This window comes from Mycothermus thermophilus (genome assembly GCF_041956435.1).
Source record: "Mycothermus thermophilus strain CBS 625.91 unplaced genomic scaffold VTJ04scaffold_3, whole genome shotgun sequence".
In the NCBI taxonomy this organism is placed as follows: domain Eukaryota; kingdom Fungi; phylum Ascomycota; class Sordariomycetes; order Sordariales; family Chaetomiaceae; genus Mycothermus; species Mycothermus thermophilus.
Window position 1 is genome coordinate 4072886 of NW_027191429.1, and position 15364 is coordinate 4088249.

The 15364-nt window shown below is 57.6% G+C and overlaps 5 protein-coding genes across 5 annotated transcripts; 2 read left to right on the top strand and 3 right to left on the bottom strand.

The window, feature by feature from the left end:
* Window positions 1–2075: 2075 nt before the first annotated feature.
* On the top strand, window positions 2076–3801 carry VTJ04DRAFT_5620 (uncharacterized protein; the record flags this gene model as incomplete). The annotated part of the gene is made up of 3 exons (XM_069363755.1): window positions 2076–2151; window positions 2210–2575; window positions 2645–3801. The coding sequence occupies 3 exons, from the start codon at window positions 2076–2078 to the stop codon at window positions 3799–3801; spliced, it is 1599 nt and encodes a 532-aa protein (XP_069220569.1).
* Window positions 3802–5780: 1979 nt separating this feature from the next.
* On the bottom strand, window positions 5781–9980 carry VTJ04DRAFT_5621 (uncharacterized protein; the record flags this gene model as incomplete). Its single annotated transcript, XM_069363756.1, has 4 exons — window positions 5781–6458; window positions 6516–9599; window positions 9657–9747; window positions 9805–9980. 4 exons carry the CDS (start codon window positions 9978–9980, stop codon window positions 5781–5783), a joined length of 4029 nt encoding a protein of 1342 aa, XP_069220570.1.
* An 802-nt stretch (window positions 9981–10782) lies between these two features.
* VTJ04DRAFT_5622 (uncharacterized protein) lies at window positions 10783–12157 on the top strand (the record flags this gene model as incomplete). Its single annotated transcript, XM_069363757.1, has 2 exons — window positions 10783–11341; window positions 11397–12157. 2 exons carry the CDS (start codon window positions 10783–10785, stop codon window positions 12155–12157), a joined length of 1320 nt encoding a protein of 439 aa, XP_069220571.1.
* A 460-nt stretch (window positions 12158–12617) lies between these two features.
* On the bottom strand, window positions 12618–13362 carry VTJ04DRAFT_5623 (uncharacterized protein; the record flags this gene model as incomplete). Its single annotated transcript, XM_069363758.1, has 2 exons — window positions 12618–13135; window positions 13194–13362. 2 exons carry the CDS (start codon window positions 13360–13362, stop codon window positions 12618–12620), a joined length of 687 nt encoding a protein of 228 aa, XP_069220572.1.
* A 975-nt stretch (window positions 13363–14337) lies between these two features.
* VTJ04DRAFT_5624 (uncharacterized protein) lies at window positions 14338–15300 on the bottom strand (the record flags this gene model as incomplete). The annotated part of the gene is made up of 1 exon (XM_069363759.1): window positions 14338–15300. One exon carries the CDS (start codon window positions 15298–15300, stop codon window positions 14338–14340), a length of 963 nt encoding a protein of 320 aa, XP_069220573.1.
* Between the last annotated feature and the right edge of the window lie 64 nt (window positions 15301–15364).

Below are 15364 nucleotides of genomic sequence, written 5' to 3' on the forward strand. Positions count from 1 at the left end.
CACAAGGTGGCAAAAACCTCCAGGTTCGTCGTCTTTCCACAATCTTTCCACGAGGTCCAAGAAGCGCTCCTCAATAGCGTTGATCCTCGACTATCCGACGTATTCCCCCCCCGATGGGAAGCTCATGTTTCTATGCACAGGGGAGACTGCTGGTTACACATGCATGAAGTTGGTGCAGGAGATAGGGTACTTGCATCTGGCCTTGTTGCAAGCACCACACTTGTTAGTGCCATAAGAGACACCACATCCCCATCTCGAGCACTTGAGTATATACCTACCTTACCTCGGGTACATAATTGACCTTGAGAAGCATCTTTCAGGTTGCTCAAGTCGATCATCTCAAACCAAAATGGAAACCCGAGAGACTGTGCCGAGACATGCTAGACACAGAGGATGGCGTAAGAAAAGAACACGGGAGCTCCGGCTAAAGCAGAGACGACGGGGTCATGCACCCTGTACAAAGTAGTAATATGCAGGCGCTACGTCCTCCTGCGAGCCGCAAGTCCCGGTGATTGCTCTGCGCCTTATCTCGCAGCAAGGCACGGCGATAAGATCGTTGGTAGTACGATGATCAAATGAATCCATCCAATCCAACCATCAAGACACCAGGGTTGCGATTGCTCCTCCATGTCATGGAACACGATCGGCATTGCGTTATCTCTTCCTGCCAGGTTGTTGCTGCAGCCCGAAAGCTGCCCAAATGCGCGCCAGTCTTGTGCACGTGTTGCTGGCAGTCGCTTGTAGTTTGTCAGTTCGTGCCATGGCACAAGCATACGACTGGCATCACCTATCGAGTCTGGAATGCTGGTGATATCGCTGCTCCGGCCTGGCGCAGGACTTGTTCGACGCGAGAAGGCCCGAGCAGAGAGATAACATCATCCGCATCATCTCTCACCGCTCAAGCAGCGGCATCGGCGGCAGACGGACATACAGACGATCGTCGTTGCAAAAATTCTGATGACGAAAAATTCTGATGCCGTGAACTTTTTTTTCTGTCTTTCTCTCTCGCATGTAACCAAAACTACTGCTACTGCCATGCATAGGCGAGGATTCCGGCGCCAGACCGTCGGTGAGTCGGGACATGGACGTGATATCGCCGGTGGCCGGCCAATCCGGAGGTTTCCATGACCAGACACAAAATGCAAGCGGAGGGAGGGCAGAGCATATCGGACGCCGAAAGCAGCTTTCTTCCCCACAGTGCTTGGCGCTCCAAACTCCGGCTGCAACCTCAGCCCCCTGTCATCTTCATCTTGAATATTCGGAGTTGTTGCACAAGGACGCTGAGTTTGAGGAGGGTTATGATCTGTGTTTCTTCGCTGCATATGTCCACAGAAACACATAGAAGGTTGAACAGCAGAGCCTCAGGTGTTTTATCCCTTCATAACACAGGATATCCCCGTCAAACAACAACCCGAAATGGCTTCACATGATGCCCCGTCGTTCGACCGGCAGGGATGCGGCCGAGTTGAGTCTCTGACCCACACAGTGTCCGTACAGTGGCGGGGCAGCCGGTCCGGCTCCCGGGGCCGCTGCGACGCGACATGGCCAGTTACTTAGGGCAGGCCGGGGGTGCTGAAGCAATGCGCAAGTTCTGTCCCGAACCCGTCCGGGCCATCAGATATCCACCATTGCAATGTGTCCGATGTGGATGTCAGCCCAACCAGGCCAAGACGGCCTCCATTCAACGCCGGACAGGGCTGTAGGGCGGTTCAGCCGTCCGTGTCTGGGGCACGGTGCCCGGATGGTGGACATGTGGAGGAACCCTGTCGAAATCGGACCTTGACTTACCTGCCTACCTGGCCCCGGTCCTGTCTGGCTGTCTGTTGCCATCCGACCCGGATTCGAGAAGCACAATCCGATATCTCAAATGTCCCGAGTCCGGCCCCGGCCCTAGATTGACCCGTAGTGCAGGTGGCCCCCCTTATCAAGAGAAAATACATATGTATACCTACCTTACCTCCCTGAGCTCCATCAGTCCACTCTCCCTCCCTCCAGAGTCATGTCCTACCTCTCTCGCCTGTGTGAGAGGTGAAGGAGTATGAGAGCTTGTAAGCCTAAGATTGCGTTGTGAAACAATGGCTCTAACAAGACGTCAAAGTCCTCGCCCTCGCGACCCGGATGCGTTTCCCACGCTCCAGCTGTTCTTGCTAGGTATGTAAATTTCTACTCATCCTTCTTCGAAATGAGTATTGTTAACGAACTGCCGCAGCCATCGTCCGCCTCGCCGAGCCCATCGCTCTGACCTCCATCTTCCCGTATGCCTGGGCTTTAATCAAGCGCTTCAACATCGGCAGCGAAGATGACGCCTCCTTCTACGCCGGCCTGCTCATCTCGGCCTTCTCGCTCGCCGAGGCCCTGATGGGCATGTACTGGGGCGGCGTGTCTGACCGGGTCGGCCGCAAGCCCGTCCTGCTGCTCGGCTGCGTCGGCACCATGTTCAGCATGCTCATGGTTGGCCTTGCCAGCAACCTATGGGTCGCCCTAGCCGGCCGCGCCATCGGGGGTTTGTTAAATGGTAACATTGGCGTCATCCAAACCATGGTGGGCGAGCTGGTCACCAAGCCCGAGCATGAGCGTATGTTGTTTTTCCCTTCATATTTAACTCGTGCCTCCTGAAAAACGGTGTTGCTAACTCACTCTCCAGCCCGTGCCTTCTCCATCATGCCCTTCGTCTGGAGCATCGGCACCATCATCGGGCCCATGATCGGTGGCCTGTTCGCCGATCCCCACGAGAACTATCCGGACCTCTTCCCCGAGGACTCTCTTTTCGCCAGGTTTCCTTATCTCCTGCCGAACTTGCTCTGCGCCGTAATGCTGCTGGTCAGCATTGTGCTCGGGTATTTCCTCCTCGAGGAAACCCACCCCGACATGCAGCCCCGCGTGATGACGACGCTCCCCAACGACGGCGGCTATCTCTCGGAGAACACGCCACTCCTCGAGACCTCCGATGCCATGAAACGCCCCGCCGTCGACCTGCGCGACGACAACTACGGCTCCGTGCGCTCCTCCTCCCGCAACGGCCCCGCCCCGACAAAATGGACCCCCCGCGCCAGCGAGAAGCAGCAAAAACAGCAACACGCCAACACCAACATCTTCTGCGAACGCATCATCGCCATCATGGTCTCCCTCTGCATCTACACCTACCACTCCATGACCTTCGACCACCTCCTGCCCATCTACTTCGAAGACGAACGCGCGCCAGGAGGCTCCATCGCTGCCCCTCTCTCCTCCTCCTCCTTCTCCCTCCTCTCGCCCAGCAGCATCCTCTACTCCCCGGGAGGGCTCGGCCTTTCCCTCCAAGCCGTGGGCATGATCATGGCCGTGCAAGGCGCCATCGCGCTCTTCATGCAGGCCGTCGTCTTCCCGCTGCTCGCCGAGCGCGTCGGCGTGTACCGCCTCTTCCTCTTCGTAACGGCCACCCACCCCGTCGTCTACCTGCTCATGCCCGCCCTGCCCTACGTCCCCGAGCGCGCGCTATTCCCGGCCATTTACGCCTGCCTCGCTGTGCGGAACTTTTATTGCATCCTGCTCTACCCGCTGCTGCTCATCATGATCAAGGAGGCGACGCCCTCCCCGACGGTGCTGGGCAGGGTCAACGGCCTTGCTGCGAGCGCGGGGGCGGCGTGTCGCATGGTGGCGCCGCCGGTGGCCGGGTATTTGTATACCCTGGGAAAGAGGTATGAGTGCACCGCGCTGGCGTGGTATGGGAGCGCGCTGGTGGCGGTGGTGGGGACGGTGCAGTGCTTTTCGGTGAAGCGGGGGAAGGAGGGTGGGAATAAGACGGATGAGTTGGAGGCATGAGGGGGGAGGTTGAAGGAAATTCGAGGGGGGAATGGTTGTTTGGGTAATTACGCTTTTCTATTCTATGCCCTTTGGTTATCGCGGTGGGTATTTAGACGGGTTCGGGCGCAAGGAGGGTGAATCATCCGGATGGACATTTCATGAACGGGCGGCGTTGGTTGGGGGACTGATTCATTACGACTAGTATGGGAATTGGCATGGCATGATTGATGATAGACATAGAACGGCATGGCATTGGGGTCAGGTCAGGTCAGGTCAGTTTTCTATTATCGACCACGAAAAGAGACTGCAGGTAGCAATAGCCATCCATCCATCCATCCATCCATCTATCCATATTATTGTAACTCGTTGTGACGCCTAGCATCGTCGTTCCTCCTTTTCGGCCTCTCGACGCATACCCAACCCTCTTGCTCTTCGTGTCCCTGACTGTATAGGATAAAGTAAACATTACCAACACACCACCCAACCAGCTAGGCCAGGTAGGGTGCAGTAGTTAGTTACCAGTGCGACCTGATCATTACCCGCGCCCTACATTCTTGAGGGTCTTGCTGAGTCCCGTTCCCGGGGTTGGGATGGTTGTCTGTTGCCCTAGAGATGATATCCAAGGCGTAGTAAAGTTTTGAACCGGAGAAGGAGGCACACCGAGCCGCCTGTCCCATCTGGGGTTGTAGTTGAAGATAAAGTTGAAATTGAGGTTGGGTTTGGGTTTGTTGATTGGTCAACACCGCCGTTGAGGTGTTGCCGTTGTTGCTAGACTTCACAAAAGAGAAGGAGGAGGAGGAGGAGGAGGAGGAGGAGGAGGAGGAGGAGGAGGAGGAGGAAGTCTTCATATATCCCCTTACCGTAACCATCCCGGGATCTGCTTCCTCTTCTGTGCCTCGCGCCTGCTGATCCCGAACCCGAACTTCATTCTGGTCCCCATCCTGATCGCGTGGTGGTCATGGGTGGCAGTATTTTGACTACGACTCCTACCACCGCTACTCCCACTGCCACCACTAATATTACTACTAGTAGTACCAGCAGTAGCAGTACTAATGCCAGCAGTAGCGGTACCAGTATCGCCCATGCCAGGACGAACTTGCGAACCCCTGATCGACTCGGCGGTATTATCCCGTCCCTCGGGGCGGAGGACATCAACGATCCGTTATAACGTCGCTAGTTGAGCTTCTATCCGTTGCAGCGCTTGGAGGATTGAGTCATCCCGCTGCTGCTACTGCTTCTGTTGTTGCTGTTGTTGGCTACCAGACGGTGACACTCCCGTCTGGAACCCCAAACTCAAAATGTACTGCCCACGGTTGAGCGGCAGGCTGTTGGTAGCGGTGGGCTGGGCTTCTTCCAATGATCATATCTTGTCAGTCATCAATTAATAACATTATTTATGACGCCCGGGGGAACCACGAAAAGGCATACGAGGGTTGGCCGTGACGGCTGGCTCAGTCGCACCAAAACGCTGACCTTGGCGGGTGTCCCATGTAAAATGGTGATGTTGTGAGCTATGATGTCGACAGGATAGCTGTTGGGCAAGTTAGGCAGGCCAGGTGCCTGCGGCGGAGGATGAGCTTGGTTTTCCATCGTTGCTGGAGGGAGGGGTAGAGAGAGAGGCCTGATGGTGAGGAAGAGAACACAATACTTATGTCAGACCAGAAAACACAGACCAGAAGACCAGAAGACAGATTTTCTGGACAGGAGCATGAGGTGACTTTATTCCTCATTCTTTGCTCACATAAACTCAATCAAACAACCAGTGTCAAAGCAATGCCTCGAATGCTAACAATGACAGAATACAACACACGCCTGCTCCCATGAAACCCAAAAGCCAATCTGCCAACCAACAAACCTCCCAGGAACCCGTCTATCCCAGCGAGTAGTAGCATAACACCCCGATTGTTACCCACCGCATACCGTACTCCAACAAAACAGACAAAAACAACCAAACCAAACTCAAACAATCAAACCAACACACCAACTCCTCCCAAAATTTAGCTAATCTCCCGACTCAACTCATAACTCCACCCGCCTTCCCTCCTCATCCGATCCCTCGCCGCCATATCCTTCCGGATATCCTCCTCCGTCAACCTGTCCGCGCCGCTCCAGTTGGCGCTGCTCGTGCGCGCCCGGAACTTGCTCCACCGCTCCTTGGTCTTGCTAAACACCTCCTCCATGTTGAGCGGCGCCGGCGGGCCAAACACCTGCATGGGATCCACGCGCTCCTGCGCCAGCAGCGCCGCCTTGAGCGCCGGCGAGTCGGCCCACGGCGCGATGGGTCCGTGCGCGCCCGAGTCTTCGTCGCTGTAGTCCTCATCGTCGGTTTGGATGTCGGGCAGCTCGATGTGTTCGCCGTTGGGGAAGCGCGGGGACGAGCGCGCCGCGGACGAAGGCGGGGCTTTGGCGGCCGAGGATTTGGGAATCCCGCCACCGATAGGCCGGGCGGGCGTCTTGTGCGGCGGGTAGTGGTGGCTTGCCGGCGGCCCGGCCTGACCAGGGTTGGACGCGAACGGGATGGCGCCCTTGGCAAAGTGCGACATGTCGTGCGGCGCGCGCGATTGGTTGCTGGCGTTGTGCTGGGCGGTGACGGTCGCCTTGAAGAGATCCTTGGTTGCGCTCGGCGGGGGGTTGCTGTATGTGCTGCTGCCATAGATCGATTTGGTGGGAATGTCCTGTGCAACACGTGTCAGCTGTGTCCGCTGAACCTGCAGCTTGGGAAGCTTGCATACCTTCTTGAACCCCTGAGAGGGCCGCACGGGCTGGCCCTTGATGTGCGGCGTGTGGGTGTCGATCATGTCGAGGTCCTCGTCGAACTCCTCGCTCATGCGCATGCGCTTGCCATCTTTGCCGGAATACGCCCGCTGTTGTTGCGAGTACTGTTGCTGGGCCCGCGAACTTTCCTCCCCAGCATCCTGCTGCAGCGGCCGCTTCGTATTGGCCTTGGCAGCGGTGCTGGACGACAAGACCGTGTTGACCAACCTGTCTTGGTGGGCAATGGACCCAAGACGCGACGGTGGCCGGACGGGTGGCACCGACTTCTCGGCCAGGGCGTACTCTGGCGGAGCATTCGGAGCTGGCCGGGCTGCCGGCGGAGGAGCCTTGGTTTGCTTGGCCCTCTCGATGGCAGCCTTGCGCTGGGCGGCCTTGCGCTCTTCTTCCTTCCTGCGCTCCTCCTCCCTCTTACGTTCCTCCTCCCGCTTGCGCTCCTCCTCGAGTTTCCGCTGCTGCTCCAGCTTGCGCTCTTCTTCCTGAGCAGCGCGTTTGCGCTCTATCTCGAGCTTGGCATTACGCTTGCGCTCCGCCTCACGGGCCTCCTGCTCCTTGCGCTTGGCCGCCTGATCCAAAGCCTTGGGACGAGCTGTCGACGACACCGAGCTCTTGAAGCTCTGCACCGATGACTTGCCGTGGAGAGACGCCTGGCTGGCCTTGGAATTGGGCTGCCTGGCCGAATTAGGCGGCTGGCCCAGAGTGTCGTGCAGAGTGGCAGAAAGAACAGCGTTCGAGGGATGCATCTGAGTCTGCTGCGCGCTGGTGGTGTTGACGCGGATGAGGGTTGGGGCCTGCTTCGGTTTCGTGATCGCCTCCTTGGTAGGCTTAATGGGCCTCTTCTGGGTCCTGATCGAGGAGGCTGTCGCAGGACGGGGGATCGACTGTGGGGGAACCGAAGTCGTGGCCTCGGCCATCTCGGCATCACCATCATCCGCGTCTGCCGGAGCCTTAACGGTGCCAGGAGTTGGCCTGACCATCCTTGTGGGACTCCTTGGCCGGTTCTTTGGCGCAGGAGCAGGCGTCTTGAACGACTGCGTCGCGGGCTCATGGTCCTTCTGAGCCGCAATCTGCTTCTCCATGGCCGCCACCTTCTCTTGCTCCTTGCCAAACACGTGAGCCTTCTCGCGTTCCTTCTCACGGGCTTTCTCCAGCTTGTCCATCTGCTCCGCGAGCTGCTTGGCCTCCCTCTGTTCCTTCTCGCGCTCCCGCTCTTCCCGCTCGCGTTCCTGCCTCTCGCGCTCCGCAGAGGCCCGCGTCCTACGCGTATTGTTATTCCTCACAGGGCTGGGCGGAGCAATGGTGAGCGCCGCATGCTGGGACAGATCCGGATACATGACGTTATCGGCCGTCTTGAAGGATTCAACCGACGCCTCAGGGTGCTGGCTCGGCTTTGTGGGTGCCGGAGATTGCAGCATGGAGGATTTGCTCTCAGCACTGACGGCTGCGCTGCTGGCAATGAAGCCTTTCGACCCCTTCAGCAGGGACGTGAGCTTGTTCTTGACCTGCTTGAGCGGCCCTTCGCGGAAGGACCGTGTCGGCGACTTCGCAGGAGAGGCGAATTCGTCCTCTGCCACCGTGGACAAGGCGGCGCTCTCCGCGGAGATGGTCTTCTTCAGCTGGTTGTCGCCCGCCTCGGCATCAAGCTGTGCAAGCGTCGGGAACACAGGCACCGACACGGCCTTAGCATGCCTCGGCGTCCATTCAGACTTGCTGGGAGAGCCTGGCCGGCTGTCTCCACGCGCCGTCTGGGGCCGGTTGTCTGGCGCGGCGGACACTTTCTCGGCACGATGACCTTGTGACGGGGCCTTGGTGGTTTGGGGAGGCTCCAGCCAGTCATCATCGTCGTCAGCGGGGAATGCGCCAGGAGCAGCAACAGTTTTCGCCGGCGGTGTCGGCTTCTTGGACTCCGGTGCCGGTTCAGCCAGCGGCTTCGTCTGGGATGCCGGTGCGCTTTGGGGAGGGAGCGTGCTGGCCAACGATTTGGAAGACCTCGATCCCATGGACTGGCCTTGACCGAGCATGCTGATCTGGTCCTGGAGTCGCTGGGTGTACGTCTTGCTGTGAACAGCAGCATCCTCCTCCTCCATCCTCTCGTCATCAACATCCATCTCGTCGTGGTCATCCGAGCTCTCGTGACGCATCGTATTCCCGAGGCTCTTGCCTCCTGTTGGTCGACTGAAATAACTCTGGCGGAAATCGAGATGGCTTGTCCTCGAGACGCGAGATCCCCCGAGGCTCTTTTTGGATGCCGGCTGGTCACGCGGCGGAAGGGTGGGAAAGTTGATGCTGCTCTTCCGCACCAGGGGGCGAATGGGGCTGGATGCCTCGGAGGGAGACTGAGCTTCATCCACATCCATATCGTCGATCTCCGTCGGCTGAGGCTCCCGCGGATAATGGAGGTCCTCGGTCGGCTTTGGGAAGCCCTTCGCGTCGTCGTCCTGTGCCAGCATCACAGACGACTTCAGTGGAGAAGAAGTCTTGACGGGGGAATGCCTGAGGGGAGATGATGACTTCGGGGAGGGCGACCGAGCGGTCAGGACAGGCAGCCTGGTCCGGGTGGCAAAAGGACTGCTGCTAGCAGGAGCGGGGGATGAGGGCGTCGCAGCGCCATCCTCATCCTGCGCAGTCCGATTGGGCTGTTTGTCGACTGTTGAAGGGATGTTGTCGATAGAAGAAGCCGATGGCCGCCTGGCTGGAGCAGGTTCATCTGATAGTGGGAGGCCGGAATCTGAGTTGAGCGCGTCGCGCGGGCTGCGCAGCATGTCGATATCCTTGTCGACATGCTCAAAAGGCATCGTATCCTGGGACTGGCTGCCGTGGTAACCTGAATCGGCGAGGGAGTTGTGTGGACGCGGCTCCACATGGTGCGGAGGGCGCACGACGGCTGGTTGGGCTGGGACTTCATTCTGGGCGGGCTGTTCAGTGGAAGCATTCGGCTTGTCCTCGGCCACCTGTATCCTGGGGCTTCGCGTCTGGGGGGCGTTTTGCATGGCGAACGGGTTGGGAGCACCCTTGGGGGTGGCAGAGAAGACATTGGAGAGCGGCTGGCGGGGAGAGTCAGTGTGCGACGCGTCACGATCAGAGATCCGACGGCGACGTACCACGCGAACGCCCAGGTCACCACCTTTCCTCACGGTGCGCGGCGTCTTTCCGCGGAGCTTTCCTGGAGTCTTGAAGAGCTCGGCGACGTTCCTGTGCAGCCAACATGTCAGTGACGCGTGGGTGAAGGCAGAATTGGACGAGACGCACATCTGGTTCTCGGAGAAGATCTCGGCCATATGTTCGTTCAGCCATTCAATCTCATTACGCGCCGAGAAGGAGAACTCCTCGAGCTCGGACTGCGCAATGGTCAAGGCTGCATTCCTCTCTTCAGCAATCCAGGCGGCCGAGCCGACCTGGAGACGCGGGCCTCCTCGCATCGCCATGGTGGGCGTTGGTGTCGTGGGATCGGAGGAACGGGAAAAAAGTAAACAAAGGGCGCGGGGACGCGAGGAGAAGGGTAAAAGGAGTGAAGTTCGAAAGGAAGTAAGTCGAGCGAGTTGGTCAGGATGACATGGCAACGCGGCGAATTGGCGAGAAAACGATGAATCTCAGAGGTGTCGAGACGTGGGTTGGGGAAAGAGTCGGTCGCGGAGTTGTGAAGCCAGGGCGAGAAGTTGTGTGCTGTGACGCATGGGGCTCGCGGATTGGTCGGGCTTTTGTTTTGATTGTGTCCCGAAATGGAAAAGCGTTGATGGAGCTGCTGGTGGGGTCTCGATCTTGCCCAAGACGGAGAGGTCAAACGGACGCCAAGTCACGTGCGTCGATCTCCGAGACGCCGGGTTCCGTTACAGCCGAGCCCACAGGCAGGCACCAGCCAGCTGGCTGGCGGCAGTGTCGTCACTTCCTCAATGACAGGAAACGGGCAAGGGTGTCGCGTCTTGAGCAGGAAGTCGCGTTTCCATTTTGAGATTCAATGTCGGCAACAACCACCGGTCAAGTCCAACACCACTTTCTCTCACTGCACTCAACTTCATCTCAACCAGGAAACTTGTTAAGGTACTGCTAGGCATAAAGTCACCTCCTTAGACAAAAGCAATCTGCAATTTTTTTTTTTTTTCGTTTTCCTTCCATTTCGAAGCATGCCTGTTTCTACGCCCTTTTGAGACGACGCCTCGCCGATATACTCCATACCTCTAACCCGCACACGAATCGACGACATCGTGCCCTAATTACCTTACTTCCAACATGGACGCCTTTACCAGCGATGCCTTCGACGTTCCCGACTCGACCGATTGGATCGGCACGCCCCTCGCCGGGCTCGAACAGGTCGAGCAGGCTCTCCGGTGCCATGTGTGCAAGGACTTCTATAACACCCCGATGATCACGTCTTGCAACCACACCTTCTGCTCCGTATGCGTTCGCCGGTGTTTGTCCGTGGACGGGAAGTGTCCGCTTTGTCGTGCCTCCGACCAAGAGTCCAAATTGCGAGGTAACTGGGCCCTCCGCGAGGCAGTCGAGGCCTTTGTCAAGTCGCGCGATGCCATATTGCGCTTCGCCCGAAATGCAGCCGCTGCATCGGCCACTGCCCATGCGCCAAGGTCACCTAAGAGGAAAGCGGAAGACCTAGAAGACCCGTCTGCGAGTGGTCAAGACACCAAGAGGCCCAGGATGACGACGAGAGCCAGCAAGGCAAAGGCCCTGCAGGCCACTGCAGCTGCCATGCGCGACGAGATCGAAGCATCCGATGAAGACGAGACGGAAGAATATAAACCCGAACCTGATCCAGGGCCAGAACCAGAGCCAAGTATGTGATATTCTTCAGACGAAACAAAGCATTCTGCTGATTGACAATCCACTAGATGACGGCCTCGTGGCTTGTCCAATATGCTGGGCTCGCATGAAGCCCTGGCAGGTTGATCGACACATCGACCGGTCCTGTCCCGGATCCCCGCAGCCCCAAAAGCCGCAATCCACCTCCGCACCGAATAAAGGTTCTTTCTTCTTCAACGCCCCAGCGTCTCCAACACCGACAAAACCGCCCGAGCGGCTCCCAGCCCTCGCCTATTCCATGCTCAAGGACTCGGCTCTTCGCAAAAAGCTCCAGGAGCTGGGCCTCTCGACCGCCGGCACACGCCAGATGCTCGAGAACCGCCACCGCGAGTGGGTCACGCTTTGGAACGCCAATTGCGACTCGGCTCGTCCCAAGAAGCGCTCCGAACTATTGCAGGACCTCGAGGCTTGGGAGCGCACTCAAGGGTCCCGCGCCCCAACAAACACGCGGTCCGCCGCCATCGGCGCCCAGATCAAGGACAAAGACTTCGACGGCGCCGCCTGGGCTGCCAAGCATCAGTCCTCGTTCAAAGATTTGATTGCCAAGGCCAAGAGCTCGCGGCAGAAGACGTCGCAGCCAAAGGAGGCTGCCCCGTCTGCGTCTGGGGAGGCTAGTAGTAGTGGAGGTTCAGCGGGGCCTAGTGGGGGAGTTGATGCTGAGAGCGCGCCAACAGCGCCGTCACAAAATGTTGATGTGGTGGATCTAACGGTGCCACCGTCGAGTCAGCCCGGGCCGCCAGGCTCGCCTTTGGGATTCGGGGTCGGAGGGCAAGAGGCTAGCAGAGTTTGAGGATTGTGATGTTTATTCATGAATACATTAGACATCCATCCAGACAGATACCCATCCATTAACCCCCTTTCCATCTGACCTCTCCTCAGTTTGTTACTTCGTTTGGAACCACGGGTCTTTCGGCACGTATCATGGCGAGGAATCACCTCCTGAATCTGGAGAATTCGATGTCCTTGAGATATCTGTCCCGTTCCGATTGATCACTGCTGACTAGGCTGGCAGCTCTGCCGCCGACAACGTGCTGGGCAGCTCCTGTGGAGACATGCTGATCCTCAAGCTGGACCCGTCATGACTTTCCCTCGTGCATTGTGTTGCCGGCAGCTCGACAGGTTCATGGTTGATGGAGGAGGGCTCACACGGCAGTGCGGCGGCGTCAGGTATGGCGCTCATTGGTCGTTGTTTTGAATCAGGCTTGCCTGGGATCTTGGATGGTGCTGCTGGGGGTGGTTGAAGTCGTTTTTTAGAGTTTCCGGGATTTTCGCCAGAAATAGATGGTTGCCAGGAGGAGCGCGAGAAGAATGATCGGTCCGACGATGGCCATGGCCAATTCCGCTGGGGTAAGGCCTGAAGTGGGGGGAGATGAGGGTGGCGCTTCTGAGGTGCTACTGCTAGTTGCCGTGTCACTGGCTGCTGAGTCATGGCCCGGGGATGCTTCCGATGTCGTTGTCGTTTCTGCTCCAGATCCACCATTCAGGTCGCTGCTTTGATAGACCATGTAGACACCTTCCGCCCTCACGATGTCGGGCTCGTAAAAGTCGACCACGAAGGTCGACCCGGCCTCCCAAGTCACAGCGGTCAACGCCGTCGTTTCCCCCGCGGTCCAGAAGCACAAATCTATCACAGCGTCGGTCTCCATGTCGTGGATGTTCTTGTCGCTTGTCTCGCACGTGAGCGTGATGTCGGAGTTGTACGTCGGACAGCACACGACAGTGGTGATGGAGGCGACGCCGTCGTTGTCTTGACATGCCGTCCAGTAGCCTTCGGGACATGCCAACCCGGGGGAGAAAATTCGGTTGGAGGGAGGGTGGGGGCAGACAGTTCTGTCCCTCTTCTCGCAGGTCGATGATGTAGAACTCGATCTTGTCGGAGACGGAGATGGTGACGGCTCCGCATTTGCTGTCTCGGGTGAAAGTTGTCGTCAGGGGGTTGAAGGGAAAGGAGATCCTGAGACCGGGGTTTGGGGTGTGGCTCGTGGTGTCCGTCATTGTCGAGGCTAACCAGTCTGGTTGTATAGATGGATAAATGGGGAGGTAATACGCTAAGGCTCTTTTGAATAACCAACGCGACACAGAGATTTCCCAGGCACACGGTGGACTCGGACAACAGTTTGTGTATCGAGCTTGTGAGACGATAGGATTGTGTGTAGTTCAAACCTTGATGAATCAAAGGCTCAGGGGCGAGGCTCTTGTGGAATGGACGCCCTTAAAACCTTCCTCGCCTATGTGCGCCATCCTCATTTTACCTCGATTCAGGGGTCTTCGCCTACCTGCTCGACGTTTAACAGTCTGGACATTACACCACGGCGGTTGAGCACATATTCACTTGCCCGCCGGGAGTGCCTTTCGCCATGATCAACACATAACCACTAACACTGACCGGGAACGGAACTTGCGATGAAGGAGACCGGCCAAGTGCTGCAGCTGGCCGATGGAGGTCGATTAAAACGACGGCCGGAGCTCCTGCTGTGCAACGGTTTTATCATCGCCGTGGGATCTTTTCTTCCCATAGCGGAACTTTCCACGATACCATGCGTTGCGACGGAGACTCCCGGTTGCCGTGGATATCCGAGCACTCCACCTAGGGAGACTGCTCCAAGAGCTGTGATGTCAGCGGGCTTGTGGTGGTTCTCCAGGAGGATAGCCCCAAGGACCTAAATATCTTACCCATTTTTCCTTGAACACTGGAGCGACGCTGAGTCAGCTGAGGGAATCATCATTTTATAGTGCCATTATTGAGAGGCAGATTGATTAACAGGCCAATAAGTGCCACGCCTGGGGGATTGGGTATCTTCCTTCATTACATTAACAGGATCTGTTGACAATTCGATTCTCATCCCCATCTCGTTCCATCCGGAACCCTCTCTCCCATCATCATCATCATCATCATCACCATCATTTACCTGATGACAAGCCATCCTTTGCAAAGAGTCGACCTTGTCCAGCCTACCTACCTAGGTACCCCTAGTTTGGCAACTCCGCAGCCTCCCGCGTACTCGGCAACTCCTGCGGAGGCTTCAACTCCGCCGGCCCCAGATAGTAGTAGTAGTAATAGTACGTGGCCGGGTTTTCGGGCAACTCTGCCGCTGAGGGTCCCGGGGTATTTGGAGCCGTGCTTGTAAGTTGCTCTCGCTGCTTCTGTCGTCGCCATCTCCACAGGAAGAAGCCGACCAAGATGACTGTGAGGACACATAGCGAAGTGGAGACGCCGATGGCGATTTTCATGCCGGTCGAGAGGCCGGTTGACAGAGACGATGCTGCGTCGCCGTTGTCGGCGTCGTTGTTGTCAATGCTGGTTTCCATGCCTGTCGTGGTCATGGTCGGTGTGGCCGTTGGCATTGCTGCCGTACTGACAGCCGTGGACAGGCGCTTCGGAACCTCCTCAATCCGATACACCATGCGCACGCCATACGCGTTGAGTCCTTCGGTAGAACCGATGTGCTTCGTGAAGGTCGAGGTCTTGCCCAGGGTATCCGAATGGGTGATGGTGACCGGGGTACCAAATGCCGGCGCCTGCCACGTGCAGAAATAGGATGCCAATATCCCGCCCATCAGCATCGGATCTGGCTGGCAGGTCAACGCAATGTCCGTGTTCAATATCGGGCAGCAGGTGATGGTGGTGAGGGAAGATGCCGTGCGGCGGCACGCAGTCCAGTAGCCTTCGGGACACTGGTATCCTGGAGAGAAGAAAAACGACCGAGAGTCGTCCGTGGAACCGGCGAAGTTGTCTGGCAGACAGGAGCTTTTGTTGTCGATAACGAGCAGCGGCGGGTTTTCTTCCATGTAAATGCCGGTACAGTCCCAGGGGCGCCGATGGTACGTAGTAAGGGGCTTGTAAGGAAACGAAGTGATGAGGCGGCGCGTCCGGGCTTCGCTGGGCAAAGCTGTGTCGACGGGCTGGGGTGCAGTTGTCGTAGGGCTAGCCATAGTGGTCGTGCGTTTGTGAGGCTAGACCGTCGCGTCGTCGAGCCTATTATGTTCGGGTTGAGAT